Source organism: Episyrphus balteatus, chromosome 4 (assembly GCF_945859705.1).
Source record: "Episyrphus balteatus chromosome 4, idEpiBalt1.1, whole genome shotgun sequence".
NCBI classification, from domain to species: domain Eukaryota; kingdom Metazoa; phylum Arthropoda; class Insecta; order Diptera; family Syrphidae; genus Episyrphus; species Episyrphus balteatus.
In genome coordinates this window covers 63,256,643-63,272,281 of record NC_079137.1, presented here as the reverse complement: position 1 = coordinate 63,272,281, position 15,639 = coordinate 63,256,643, and the positions used below count along the sequence as shown (strand labels likewise).

Below are 15,639 nucleotides of genomic sequence, written 5' to 3'. Positions count from 1 at the left end.
TTTTTTCTGAAAATCATGTTCCATAGAAAAAAAATTCGCCTCAAACGAAGCAGAATTCGATTTTTTTTTAATCCCTCTTTTTTGAGAGATTTACACGGATTTGCACACACACTTGGAACATTTGACATTTCTCAAACGTCAAGCTGAAAGTTTTCTTCGAATTGTTTGTTTTTTTGAGAACACCAACTTCAAATAAAGAGTAAATTTTAATTGAATATCGTATTTTTATTGCGGAAAAATATGAAATCAATAAAAAAAAACAATGTGCGATCAAAATATATTTTTTCCTGACATAGTTCTTGTGAAAAAGTCAAATTACTGTGACTTTTTTTCTCGTAATTGTCGTCAGAAAATTTTTTCTCTGTAAAACCACAGCATACGGCCAAAATAATAACCTTCTACTTCATCTGCACTCAGATCTTAATAATAACTGCAATTTCAATTTGATTCTGATTAAAATAAATCTATATTACCGAAGAAAATAAACAAAATTGTTGATCAAAGAAATCTCTGGTTTTATTTTGCAAAAATTGTTTTGGTTTCAGCTTGACGTTCGTGTAAAAATTGTTGTCAAATGACACACATACAATCGCAAAAAGAATTCGGTCTGTTTTCATGTTCCTTTTTAACACCGAAAATTCGATTTTTTTGAGGCGATTCAAAAAATTGAAAGGAATTCGACATAAGCTTATGTCGAATTCCTTTCAATGCAAAAATCGAATTTTCGGCGATCTTGAAGCGATTTTTTTCTGAAAATCATGTTCCATAGAAAAAAATTCGCCTCAAACGAAGCAGAATTCGAATTTTTTTTAATCCCTCTTTTTTGAGAGATTTACATGGATTTGCACACACACTTGGAACATTCAAACGTCAAGCTGAAAGTTTTCTTCGTCTTGTTTGTTTATTTGAGAACACCAACTTCAAATAAAGAGTAAATTTTAATTGAATATCGTAATTTTATTGCGGAAAAATATGAAATAAATAAAAAAAAACAATGTGCGATCAAAAATATATTTTTTCTTGGCATAGTTCTTGTGAAAAAGTCAAATACCTGTGACTTTTATTGCCGTGATTGTCTTCAAGAAATTTTGTCTCTGTTAAACCACAGCATACGGCCAAAATAATTAACCTTCCACTTCATCTTCACTCAGATCTTAATAATAACTGCAATGATTCTGATTAAAATAAATTTATATTACCGAAGAAAATAAACAAAATTATTGATCAAAAGAATCCACGGTTTTATTTTGAAGAAATTGTTTTGGTTTTAGCTTGACGTTCGTGTAAAAATTGTTGTCAAATGACACACATACAATCGCAAAAAGAATTCGGTCTGTTTTCATGTTCCTTTTTAACACCAAAAATTCGATTTTTTTGAGGCGATTCAAAAAATTGAAAGGAATTCGACATTAGTCAAAAACAACAACATGTGTTATGCATATCCAATACAATAGGTATGCATGGAAGAACAAAACGAATAAAAGCCTATCAGGGATGGCGAACCAATGGCACGCGTGCCAAACTGCCAAAATTTTCCAAACTTTAACAAATTAACCAACAGATTGAATTTAAATGAAAAACCAGACGAATTAAAATTAACTGAAGAGTTTTTATCGGTAATACCTAAGTTCATCGATCAAAATTTCAAAATTTAAAGAGTTATCGGAAACGCTTAAGTTTATTATCTATACCCTGATACGACATCCTTTGAGTGATTTATTTCAAGAAGTTTTGGACCTACAGAGCTGTGGGTATGCTCAAGATATACCCAATTTTTTGAAAAAAATTTCATAATATGCACCATTTACCATTTGAAAGCTAAAAACTGAAAAAAGTCCGAAAATATTTAATCAATCCCTCAAGGTCTAAAATTGCCAAATACATATTAACTTTTTTCGAATTTTAAAATTTGGATTTTAACTAAAAAAGTCAAAAATAAAGAAAATGTGCTAATTTTTGAGAAGGTACATTTCTGTGGTTTCTAACAAAATTAAAAATTGCCTATTATTACAGGATTTTACCTCTACTTTATAAGTTTGAACGTACCGAGTTCATACACCAAATGTCCCTGATTTACCTAGTAAAAAAAAAATAAAATCTTCATTTTTTTTAATTTTTTTTCATTGGGCACGTTCAGGAAATATTAGGGACTAAATATTTAGGTAACGTCATTTTCTAAACGGAAATTTGAGTAAATTGACTAAATTAGTTTGGATACGCCATTATTGTGAAATTTCGAAATTTACTTGAGAATTTTAGAGATCGCATGCGGCAGACACCAAATAATAATAAATAAATAATATTAATTATATCCGATAATGCACTTTTAACTCGTTTTTCACACAAATAAATTTAATTCTGCTACCGGAATTCTTTAATTAAAAACAATTAGCTGTCATGTTGACAAAAAAAAACATTCCTAATTTGTTAGGGAAAAATTTCTTGCCTAACTTTCCAGTCAGCTTTCCAATAAAATTACCTAAATTGGAAGGATATTTTTTGACAGTTGACCAATCAGAGGCCGAGAAATTACCTAAATATTTAGTCCCTAACGTTTCTGAACCTGCCCATTGATTTTAGATGGGAATTTTAGTCAAAACTAATTTTTAAAATTTCTTAACCACCTCAGCTTGATAGAAAATTTAATTTTCTATGAAAAGTGTCTTTGTACCATTTGAAAGTTAGGCTTGGTTTTCGAGTTAAATAAAAAAAAAAAACTGAAGACCAACCAGTGCTGCCATTTTATCAGAAATGTACCAATGAATTTAGTAGCATTTTAAGCTAAGGTAGAATTTTATGCCAAGGAATCAAATTCAGCAATAAACGAACGAATTCGATCCATTCAAAAGAATCTATTTAATAGACTGATTGAAAATAATGAAAATTTTATACATACATTTTTGTTGATATATTTAAATTTAATAAATAAATTCTTATTTTCTAAACTTATATTAGTATATGTACAGTACAATTATCCTTAAATTATTCAAACAAACAAAACAAGTTTAGATAGCATACACAATTTCAATCAATTTACTACCAGTACGTCGTTTTAGCTTATTTTTTGTCTTTTGGAACTTATCAATACCAATGGCGGAGGTTCCGAAAGCATAGGTAAAAGTCTTTTATTTTTAAGTTTTTTAACATGTGGTAAAAAAACTAATGGCGGTGGACTTGAAAGATCAGTTGCTTTCAACAGACTTATCTGAGTAGCTGGTCCTTCATTGGCTGCTCCTTCTTGTGTTAACTCAGTTTGACTAACTGATGTCAATGGCTGTAATACTTGTTCATTATTTGTTCTATCTTCCGGACAACTTTTCATACTCGAACATTGAGCAAAACAACTAGGATAAATATTACCAGCACCATCATCGCTTATCACAATATCACCACAATTATATGAATCCTGTGGAATATGTGATGTCGGAATGAACTCAGATGCTGGTGAATTTGATTCTGGTTGAGAATGTGTAACAATTTTTTTGGAACTTGAATTGGATACTTGTAAAGTATTGGAATCTATCATTGCCCAACTTTTTAAACCAGGTGATGGAGGAACTGTTACAGTGGTATTGGAATCATTAGCAGTTTTTGGATAAGTTGCCATTGTATAATTACGATCTTTAATGTTTGATAAATTTGCCAAACACATAGAATCAGTGATACAATGACTACTCAGTTGCAAGAACTGCAGGGGATTCCTCAAATGAACTGGAGTCTTTATCCATAGCTGCGTTGCACTTTCAACAATTTTCTCAGCTACCATTTCGTTTCTTCTTTGTCTCATGGCTGAGGTTAAGTTTTTTGATTTTGTTGATTTCCCATGTTTTCGCTTAAGATTTACATAGAGTTTTGTTGCTAGTTGCCGAATAGAATCCAAAATTGTCCAAATTACTGGATTTTGGCCTATTCGATCGGTTAAGTCTTTATTAAACACCTTTATGTGATTTGAAGCGATACGATTTGTACCGAATATTGACATCTTTTCTGTTCCAACAGCACGTAGCCAAATATTTTCTATGTAATCACAGAGGCTTGAGAGTCCACTTGAGAATATACTCTTTTCTCGCATCCATTTGCGAAGTGCTTCTAATCCAGGAACCATATATTCAGGAGGAAGCAAAGGTAACACCAGAAGCATTCTTAAAGCACTAGCACCCACTCCCTTGGCTGTTTCCCGTTGTAAACCGAGTTGTTTCATTTTATTCAGAATTGCATCGGTATACTGATACCAAGAACCTTTGATAATCGCCTCGGGGAATGCAAAAGCCAACTCTGATTGAACAAGATTATCAAAATCAGAGACAATTATGTTTGGAATGACCTTAAGCTCTTGTCGGATGTAGGCAAAAATTGCAGCGTAAGCTGATTTGGTTTTTGCCGTTACCATACAGTAAATTATTGGAGCTGTCTGTAACAAGAGATAAAACATTTCTAAAAATGTTACCAAAAGAATTTGTAAGACTCACCAAATGCCCATTAACTGCATGGAAAGTGAGTAGATAATAATCTGGTTGATTTGGACAGACAAACTCAAACGATCCATCCATGTGTATCTCGTCAATCCGAGGTAGAAGTTCAAAAGTTTTCCTATGCATAAATATCATACAAGTTGCATCAGGTAAACTGATTGTCTTCTGATAGATACGCTCTTTCTGTGAACCACTATTAACCTGAAGGAGATCTTTCCCTCCATCAAGTATACTCACGATGTCAGCAATTTTCGTAGCCGATTCTTTGGGTAACTGTTTGCGACGTGCTTTTCTCATTGCACTCTCAGCAGAGGTAAAAGGATAGAGTAATGCAGCATCGGCATGTCGATTGGTTGCCTCATCACAGTAAATTACATTCAAGTCTGTTGTTTCATCGGTAGCTCTTTGAGTTAGTACTTTGCGGAATGCATCGACTAACAATTGATTTGGAGCAGGTGCATGATCGTGTTCGACAATGATTTTTGTTTTACCATTTTCATGAGTCAAACGACCAGGACATTTGGTGCTTTTGTGTCGATGACAACGATAGTAACTAAATAGATAAGTATTTTTGTGATGTATCCAATGATTTCAAACAAATAAACAAACAAAAATGCAACTATACCTTACAGAACCAGTTTTGTAAGCTAGCCAGTATTTATGTCCATCAACATACATTATTTTAAAATGTTATATCAATTTCTTGAAGTGTATTTATTTTAGTTATACTTCTTTTAAGTAAATACATTTCTTAATTAATAATAAAGAAATAAAAATAAATCAACAATATTTTTGTTGTTCTTGCATTTGTGCATTCTGCATTCTTTTTTTTATATATCATCTTATGTCAGTTTGACATGTGTCAAAAAATATGAATCGATAATTTTAGGTCGCACACACAGTGATTTGGATATCGAGAAATCGATTTTCTCACGAACTAAGCTGCTTGCAAACTGTGTGCAGCTAGAGAAAATTTCCTGTATCGACAAGTACACAAATGAAATGATTTCAAAGAAATTTGCCAAATGCTACTTCGAAATAAGATAATGAAATGAACTTGGAAATCAAGTCATTACTCTCAGAACACACCCAATATTCCATTGTGAACAGGTCCAGTTGTGAACATGAGAAGAAACAAAAAAACAAAAAAAAATTAGGAAAAAATCGCAAATTAAGTGAAGTGAATTAACTTCCCAAGTAACAATTTAGCTTTCATAAGGGTCAATGCAAGCTATTTTTTGACTTGTTTAAGAAGAAGGACAAGTCTTATGCAAATCATTTTGGCGCACATTACCGAATTTCCCCAAGACCTTTCTCCACAGGCAATCCACAAGCTAATAGCTTGTGACGAACAGCGTAAAACGACCTTATGCAGACCTTTTTACAAGACAATGAAACATTTTAGGGAAGCTATAGCTTCGCTAAGGAAACTATCATTTGCATTAGATGTTATAATAAGGCCTTATGGAGGTTGTTATAAGATGTTGAATTTATGAATAAAAGATAAAAGATTTTATTGAATTTTTTTTTCTTTTAATTTTTTTTCTATTTTGTTTTTTCTTCTTTTTTGGCAATGTCAATGCTTTTCCTGTCGTTCTGAAATGGGAAGAATTTTATTTTAATTGAAAAAGAACACATTTTTTTTTTTTATTTCACAAATGGCCCCGCCAGGAATCGATCCCACGTACCTCTGCATACCAAGCCAGCACCTTACCAGTAGACCATACTCGAATATTAAAGATGAGTGGCAAAAAGGGAGCTAATTGAAACCTTAAGCCTGGTACGCTGCTCGCGCTAAAATTTAGCTGAGATAAATTCCCATACAAGTTATCGATAACTTGTATGGGATCCATTTTATCTCGGCTAAAAATTTTCGATAATTTGTATGGGAGCTAAAATTTAGCGCGAGCAGCGTACCAGGCTTTACATAAAAATGCAATGTTTTTTTCTAAAGTGTTACAAACATTCCATATCTGCAGGATAAAAGCTTTGCATACTTATTGGTGAAAAACATTGCATACCTGAGAGATGAAAACATTGCATACTTACAAGAACCTCTTGGAACAGGTCTTATGAAAGCCTTCTGTCACTTGAAAATAGAAGGCTTCTTTAGAACGGTTCAAACAGGTCTTATAAAGGTCTTCTTTGACTTATATTTACAAGGCTTCTTCTTAACACTTCGGGATAGCCTTATGGAGACCTCCTTTTTTTCCAAAATGGATGATTTGCGTAAGTAAGCCTTAAACTAAACGTATGCAAACTATAGCTTGCCGAATCGAAGAAAATGGACCTTATGCAAGTAAAATTGTTACTTGGGTTACATTTACGCTTTTTTGTTAAAGCCTGGTACGCTGCTCGCGCTAAATTTTAGCTCCCATACAAATTATCGAAAATTTTTAGCCGAGATAAAATGGATCCCATACAAGTTATCGATAACTTGTATGGGATCCATTTTATCTCGGCTAAAAAATTTCGATAATTTGTATGGGAGCTAAAATTTAGCGCGAGCAGCGTACCAGGCTTAAAGCCTGGTACGCTGCTCGCGCTAAATTTTAGCTCCCATACAAATTATCGAAAATTTTTAGCCGAGATAAAATGGATCCCATACAAGTTATCGATAACTTGTATGGGAATTTTATCTCAGCTAAATTTTAGCGCGAGCAGCGTACCAGGCTTAAAGCTTGGTACGCAGCTCGCGCTAAATTTTAGCTCCCGTACAAATTATCGAAAAAAATTATCCGAGCTAAAGCCTGGTACGCTGCTCGCGCCAAATTTTAGCTCCCATACAAATTATCGAAAATTTTTAGCCGAGATAAAATGGATCCCATACAAGTTATCGATAACTTGTATGGGAATTTTATCTCAGCTAAATTTTAGCGCGAGCAGCGTACCAGGCTTAAAACGTATCCCATACAAATTATCGATAACTTGTATGGGAATTTTATCTCGGCTAAAATTTAGCGCGAGCTGCGTATCAGGCTTAAAGCCTGCGCGAGCAGCGTACCAGGCTTTAGATCCGAAATTATTTTATTTAATGAACTCTAGTTAAAGTACTGTACAAGATTTAAGCTTATAAGCCTGGTACGCAGCTCAACAAATTAAGTGAATTAAGCCTGGTACGCTGCTCGCGCTAAATTTTAGCCGAGATAAAATTCCCATACAAGTTATCGATAATTTGTATGGGATCCATTTTAGCTCAGATAAAATTTTTCGATAATTTGTATGGGAGCTAAAATTTAGCGGAAGCAGCGTACCAGGCTTTAAGATTAAGATCACGCTAAATTTTAGTTCCCATACAAATTATTGAAAAATTTTAGCCGAGCTAAAATGTATCCCATACGAATTATCGATAACTCGTATGGGAATTTTATTTCGGCAAAAATTTAGCTCGATCTGCGTACCAGGCCTAATTTTATGAAAAAAATTCCACATCTGAATATTGATTTTCCACTTTGTATTTTTTTTTTTTCCATACAATTATCCGTACCGCTACCGTATACCTTTCCGGTGTGGATGTGCGATAGCGATAAGGCACAAGAATGTATGAAATAATTTCAAACCGGAACGTACGTTTGTACAGTTACCCGTCCCGCAACCGCAAATCGTTTCAAATTAATTTTTTTTATCAAAACAAAACGTTGAAAGTACAGCCTTAAGATAAGTTATCGATAAAATTATTGCACATCTCTAGTGTATTTTGACATTTCACTTGCCACAACAAATTGATTTGACTTTGGAAAAAAATTGATATTTTCGATCGAAAAGGAAATCCTTTTTTTAAAGAAAAGCAATTTTTTGCGTTTATTCCCAAAATCGAAGCGAAAAATTGGAGACAAAAATTGTGCGCACGTTAATTTACCGTTATTTCAAATAAATGGAAGAGGCCATTGATTTAAATGAATTTGAATTACAAAATGATGAAAAAGTTAATCATACTGGCAATGGGGAAGGGAATGGTGACAATATTTTTATTAAAAATACAAAAAGTAATTTAGAGAATAAAAAGTACAAAACTTAAAATAATAATTACCAATTGCCCCTATTTTAGGTGGACAAGTATTGGTAGTACCTTTTGCCGAAGTTGCCAATTTCTATGGGTTTGAGGAGGTTAGTCCGCCTCATGAAACAGAAGCTCCTAAAGAAACTGGTAAAATACCTTGCATCATGAAATAAAATTCTTTAGTATATTTATTATTTTAAAATTAAGAACCTATAGAAGCTAATCCAATCGAGGATGAACCTAAAATTGCGCCACAGTCGTTAAATATAGACAAATCCAAAGGCTACAACTGCAGTGTCTTAGCTTTCGCTTGGAACGACGAACAGACGCAATTCATGCTCGAGCAATATGAAAAGCTAATAAATTGTGTTGGCAAATTTAAAATGTTCAAAACAAAGAAACTTATGTGGGCTTACATAGCTAAACTATTAGAGAAAAAGTTTCATGTCCAATTAACTGGTAAAAAAGTAGAAACACGTTATAAAGTCGTGCTAAGAAGGAAAAATGTCGATGTGACGCCTCCTTGTAAGGTTGTCTACAATGATTCGACTCCAATTGATGAGTCAATTTGTAGTGACACACCATCAGAATCGTCTGCAAATAGATTTCAAATAAAATCTGGTGTCTTTATTGTGAAGCCGTCAGCAGCGGCAACAAGTACATTGGATTGTTATGATGAAGGACCGTCTACCTCACGGGTATCTACACTTCCGCAACAATCAGAAGTTACAATCGCAGTTCAATCAATAACAAGCTTACCGGCCGAATCTACTAGCGACAACGATGAACCCTTAAATGAGCAAACAAAATCCGACGAAGAAACAATGGTGGAAAAGATGATTGACCTTAGGAACCAACATATTTTGAACTATTTTGTGATGAAAGAGAGAAGAGGGGAGGAAAGAATACAGAGACAGCGACAATATAATGATGAAAAATTAAAAATCTTGAAAAAATTGGTGGCACAAACCAAAAAAATAGAAAAAAATAAATAGCACAACAAAAGTTGTCGTTGTAGTCGTTTCAGTTCTAATAAATTTAAGTTATTTAGTAGACAATTGCATTTTTTTTATTTAATTTTGCAATCAATTTAAAGTAACAATAAATGTTTTACTATTGCATTTAGGTAAACTACAATCTTATGAAAAAAAGTAATAGAAAATCAGTTGGTTTACGAATTGCCACTTATAAATCCAAATTTTCTATCTGTAACAAGACTAATATTATAAGATGGCAGTATTCCTTCAACGAAGTTATTAGCTACGTTCCTATGGGGGCATTTATCTTATTAAGAACTCAAAGATGCTTTAAACTACTTTTTCACTTCACTAGTTTGAAAGCAACTTTAAGTACTAGAGAAGAAAAGGGAGCGTTCAGAATAATATTGAAAGTCCACTTCTCTACAAGTTGGATGTTTTATAAAGCCTTATAAATTAAATGTTTGTGTTTATTTCTATAACATCGTCCCAGGAAAGCAATATTTTTCCAATTCCTCTGCAAATCCTATGTAATTGGAACAATTTAGCTTTCCGCGATATAAGCCCTGTTCCATTGGAGGCGGTAACTACACATTTCTATCTCCTCCAGTAGAAAAGATCATATATGTTAATTGTAGGGCCTACTAGAATGGCAAAAATAAATGAAGGGCACATAAAGTAAAAGTTAAGTAAAGCTAAGCATGTTTTTAAATACAATAATAATTAACTTGTTTAACTTATTTCAAAAAGCGTTCAATTATTCCATTCTGATCACTGGCGATAACCATTTATGAACGTCCATTTTCTTGCGTACCTAAATAAAGCAATTTTTGTTTTCAAAAGCAAAATTTTTCAGTTAAGAAGGTATGATTTTGACCAAAATTTCTTTTATTTTGATGAAATTTTAAAAAGTCATTCAAAAATTTTATCGCCAGTGATAAAAGATACACAACAGGGGCACTAAACGGCTTATGTTGCGAATATTCGATGGATTTGGACATCTGCTTATTGATAGTTCTTTTGACAATTCTTCTCACATAGTAAATTTTCATACCTCAACATTGCAAAAATGGTAGCACTGAAAATGTCCGTCCATAAAAAGAAATTACCTACCTACTTTCTTTCCGGACAAAAAAAAAACAACGTGCAGGAAGTTCTTCTTAAATAGTAGAATGTTTATCGAAAAGAATTAAAAATTTTATCACCGATAGGACAAAGATTTCTATTCACTCTACTAGGCTGTGTTGCTAGTCCTAGTGCGGGCTTTTTTACCGACCTCTGAGTAACTGGGGTCGAATTACGGCATACGTTCGTTAACGTATGGTCGCTATATGTCACTATTTTCTTCTACTAATTAAATAGAGAGAAAAATAGTCAAAACGTTAACGAATGATCGAAATCGTGTGCCGTGATTCGACCCCTGACTTATTAAGATAACGCATACTTCCTACTTTTCATATAAGTTATTAAATAAGTACAAATAATAAAAATTATTAATGTCTTTTCTTTATCATTATTTAAATTCATTTATTTTCATTTTTCATATACATACATATAAGATCTTATAAATCCGCATCTATAGATGTGAACTTTCAGAAGCTCGCATCCGCATTAGCAACGTTATGTTAGTTGATATAATCGATTTTTTTAAATAAAAAAGAATCAATTTGTTTTTATCGAGGCTACGCAATCAACAGCACGAAATCAAATGTGAATTCCATTCGTATCGGAAATTTGCTACTATTCCCCAAAAAACAATCACGGAATTCGTTCGTAATGGAAAACTTCATACAATTCGCCAAAACGATCGAATTTTGTGATTGTTTTTTTTTTTCGGGAATCGTAGAAAATTTCCGATACGAAACGAAGGTCGGCTACATCTGCCTTAGGAGATGGGAAATTAATGTACTTAACTCTGTACCACCTCCAATAAAAGAGGAGGTGGCTCATTGCCGGATGAAAGTTAAAAAATCAAAGTAAATTTGAGATTATGGGAGTTGAACTTCATTGTAAAAACCTTAGTGCCAGTTGTACAAACGTGGATCAGCCTTGGTTCAGGAATTTAACCCACCGATTTCGGCGGATTAGCTGCGGATCAACTTCGGTTCAAGCATGAATGTGTCTGTTTCTACATATATGAACCTTGAACCGGTGCTAAACTTGAGCCTTGCTACCGATATCAGAAGATAAAAGTTGCTGATCCACGGATTAAATATTTGTACAACTGGCCCTTAAGGACCCATTGTACAAATAGTTAATCCGTTGCTCAGCTACTTTTATCTTCTAAAATCGGTGGTAAAGCTGAGGTTTAGCACTGGTTCAAGGTCCATATTATGTTAAAATAGCCAAATCCATGCTTGAACCAAAATTGAACGACATAGCTAATCCGATGAAATCTGCAAGTTAAATTTCTGAACCAAGTATGAACCACGTTTGTACAACTAGCCCTAAAATAACTAGGTACCCAAAAATTCGACAACTAATCCACATGGATTATTCAGACTTCAATATTTTGGAGGTGAAGAAATCACTTCTTTTTCAAATTTGGAATTCTCTAGGGAGTGATTATTTAGTTTTTTTTTTTTTAATTTTGGAAAACGACATTAGACCATTAGACGGCAACGCTGAATTCAAATTCAAATTTAGATTTATTGAGACTTATTTTTGATTACAATAAAGTACTTATGTAAGAAATACATTAGTAAATAAAAAAAAAACTGACTTAGAATTGGTCTAGCTTTAACATTTCAATATTTAAATTAATAGACTTGGTAATTCTATAATATGTTAAGATAGGAAACTTATGTCGAATTCCTTTCAATTTTTAGAATCGCCTCAAAAAAATGGAATTTTTGGTGTTAAAAAGGAACATGAAAACAAACCGAATTCTTTTTGCGATTGTGTGTGTATGTCATTTGACAACCATTTTTACACGAACGTCAAGCTGAAATCAAAACAATTTCTGTAAAATAAAACCAAAGGTTCCTTTGATCAATAATTTTGTTTATTTGCTTCGGTAATAGGTCCGTTCCACACTCAGTTTGCAACTGCCGAATTTAGTTATATTTGGTTATTTTTGGTCAGAGTAGGTGCGTTCTTTTTCTAACAATAGTCAACTATTGTTGTTATGTCAAAAAATATTGTTGATGTGTCATTGTTAGAAATTGTTGGGTTTTTTACAAATCATTTAGGAACGATTTATTGTTAGATATTGTTAAACTGTCAAACACAAAAAAAATTGTTTTGAAAATATTTTTATTTGCATAATTATAACAAAAATAATGTTTTTTTAGTCAAAATAAATTCTCTTGCATCATAAAATTGCAAAACTTTGTTTGTAATTTCATTTTATTGCGCTTATTTCCAAAAGAAAAAAATCCTTGAGTTGGTTTTGTAAACAACACATCCACTTTGACACATCAACAATCTCATGAGTGTTCAACTCATATCATGGAGGTGAGTTGGAAATAGTTACGATTTGTAACTATTTGACACTTGAAAACGAGTTTAGGAACGATGTTCATCTGTCAAATAGTTACAAATCGTAACTATTTTGTAGTTTAGGAACGACAAAAGTTAACGATAGTTAACAATAGTTAACTTTTGTTAGAAAAAGAACGCACCTAGTCTGTTCCCAACTTAAAAAATTGTGTAGAAGAGAGCGCACACGAGAGAGTAAAAAATTTCCCCACCCTGACAAATTTAGCCCAAAGAATTTCTTCCGGCAGAAATATGAGTTCTGTCAAATGAAAAGTTGACGTTGGCAAACAAATAAATAAAGATGAAAACAAATCAAATATTAGTGATTTTTAAATTGAATTGCGTTTACGTGTTTTTTGCATTAAAAAAGTGTTAATGTTTATCGAATTAAGCATAAAATATGAAATTGTGTTGAATAATGGTGTTCACCTTGTTCCAGACTTTTTGGCAGTCTTTCGTAGTTTTATTTCCTTCTGAGAGAATTCTCTTCCAACTCTCATTAATTTGACAGACTGCCTAATTTAGTGCACAAAAAGTCTGGAACAGACCTAATATAAATTTAATTTAATCCAAATCAATAGGAAATTGCAGATATTCTTAAGATCTGAGTGAAGATGAAGTAAAAGGTTAATTATTTGGCCGTATGCTGCGGTTTAACAGAGAAAAAAATTTCCTGAAGATAATCACGAGAAGATAAGTCACAGTAATTTGACTTTTTCACAAGAACCATGCCGAGAAAAATTATATTTTCATCGCACATTGTTTTTTTTTATTTATTTCATATTTTTCAGCAATAAAAACACGATATTCCATTATAATTCACTCTTTATGTGAAGTTGGTATTCTCAAATAAACAAACAACAAACAACACGAAGGAATCTATCAGCTTGACGTTTGAGAAATGTCAAATGTTCCAAGTGTGTGTACAAATCCGTGTAAATCTTTCAAAAAAAGAGGGATTAAAAAAAATTCGAATTCTGCTTCGTTTGAGGCGAATTTTTTTTTCTATGGAACATGATTTTCAGATTCGCTTCGAGATCGCCGAAAATTCGATTTTTGCATTGAAAGGAATTCGACATTATATAGTAATAGGAACAATTTTAGTGCTGCTCAAAGGCACTTACAGAGTTTACGGCAACGCTGAAAGAAAACAACATTTTGACATTTCAAATTCCTGTCTCTGTCACTTTTATTTTTCCTTCGTGAAAAAAAAAGCAAAACAACGTGCTTCTTTTCTTATCAAAAAATTAAAATTTTAATTTCTTTTTTAAATAATGGCTCAAGGTAAATTTAAAAAGGCAAAATTGGCAGCCGCTATTCAAAAGAAACAAAAACAAAAGAATTCAGTAGCATTTACAAGGCGTGCAAGTAAGTGAAAAAAAGCTTGAAAAAATGTTCAAAACAAAACAAAAAATCTAATCAAAATACATTTTTTCTTCTAGATGCCCCAATCCAAGCAAAGAAAAATAAATTCAATGAAAATCAAAAAATTAAACAAGTCATTACAAAGAATGTTAATAAATCAGTTGAACATGAATTAAGAGGACGAGCTACCGAGGGAAATATCAATTTGAGCAAAGCCCAAGAAGCTGTAGCAAAGCATCATAAATCTCAGGCAACAACAAGTAGTGCAACACCAAGTTTGGCGTAGTTTATTTTTTGGGAATTTTCTTTTATTTAATACTGGTTTGATTTTTATAAAATTTGTGTAGATACATAGAATTATGTATATTTTATAGAAAAATATATCGTAACGAATTCATTAATAAATCGAGACTTTTTTCATTTCCTTACTTTTTGAGATTGTGTAAAGAGGTAATCACCTTATTACGTATGTCGTTTGTACTAAAACGACTTGCTCTAGGAGCGCCTATTTCTGTGGAAATCAAAACTAAACTTCAAAGTACTCTGTGCGCTTCGACCTCATTTCGTATGACACGCCAATTGTTTTAATAGACGGTCTTCCGAGCGAGTCTTTTTAGCCCGAACGACTACCCTAATAGGGTTGAATGTTTGTACTTGTAGAAAATTATGTTTTTCTGGCCAAATCAACTTTAATACTTACCCAAACCATCGCCTTAAAGAGGAGCTAAAATTTTTTGCAGATGTCGGCCTCAACAAGTAATCTTCTCTAGCTAGTTCTATCCTTAGCTAGCTGCTTCCAGTTTTGCACGCCAAGTTGATTGAGATCTTCTTCCATTTGCGTGCGCCACCTTAGAATGGATCTTCCCCTACAGCAGTCCCTCTGGGTTTGGAGTAAAAAAATTTCCGGCGCACATGATCTAGCCATCTTAATTGCCGCCTGAGTCTTTTATAGGAACACTTTATGTATTGGAGAGAGGACTTTGCAGTCAATGTTCTTCTCAAACCAAAATAGCAGAGATTGGCAAGAGTAGTCCTTCGATTGATTTCAGTGCTAGCGCTTGTATTGTTGTCTGTCTCTGTATTAAGGATCGAGCAAACAATACCGACCATATTCGGCAAATGAGTTGGTGCATACTCCCAACCAGGACATCACTTGATGCTTTAAAGTTTTGATAATTCAGTCTAGTTTCTTGAGGTGTAAAATCCACAGTTTTCTTAGAGTTCCATATATCTGACCAACAACAAAGATTAATTAGCTGTAATTTTGAAACGAAGACGTGTCTCAGAGTTAACATATTAAATGGGATAGTTAAATTATTAAAGGTTATAGAGGGAATATCATCAA

At 33.0% G+C, this 15,639-nt stretch overlaps 3 protein-coding genes across 3 annotated transcripts; 2 read left to right on the top strand and 1 right to left on the bottom strand.

The window, feature by feature from the left end:
- Positions 1 to 2,925: 2,925 nt before the first annotated feature.
- Positions 2,926 to 5,633, bottom strand: LOC129919098 (uncharacterized). Its single transcript, XM_055999933.1, has 3 exons — positions 5,098 to 5,633; positions 4,470 to 5,025; positions 2,926 to 4,411 (listed from the first exon to the last, which is right to left on the bottom strand). The coding sequence occupies exons 1-3, from the start codon at positions 5,148 to 5,150 to the stop codon at positions 3,053 to 3,055; spliced, it is 1,968 nt and encodes a 655-aa protein (XP_055855908.1). The 5' UTR covers positions 5,151 to 5,633; the 3' UTR covers positions 2,926 to 3,052.
- A 2,552-nt stretch (positions 5,634 to 8,185) lies between these two features.
- LOC129918526 (uncharacterized) lies at positions 8,186 to 9,530 on the top strand. Its single transcript, XM_055999121.1, has 3 exons — positions 8,186 to 8,458; positions 8,521 to 8,619; positions 8,680 to 9,530. The coding sequence occupies exons 1-3, from the start codon at positions 8,347 to 8,349 to the stop codon at positions 9,465 to 9,467; spliced, it is 999 nt and encodes a 332-aa protein (XP_055855096.1). The 5' UTR covers positions 8,186 to 8,346; the 3' UTR covers positions 9,468 to 9,530.
- A 4,563-nt stretch (positions 9,531 to 14,093) lies between these two features.
- Positions 14,094 to 14,699, top strand: LOC129918532 (uncharacterized). The gene is made up of 2 exons (XM_055999130.1): positions 14,094 to 14,297; positions 14,372 to 14,699. Exons 1-2 carry the CDS (start codon positions 14,204 to 14,206, stop codon positions 14,578 to 14,580), a joined length of 303 nt encoding a protein of 100 aa, XP_055855105.1. The 5' UTR covers positions 14,094 to 14,203; the 3' UTR covers positions 14,581 to 14,699.
- Positions 14,700 to 15,639: the final 940 nt, after the last annotated feature.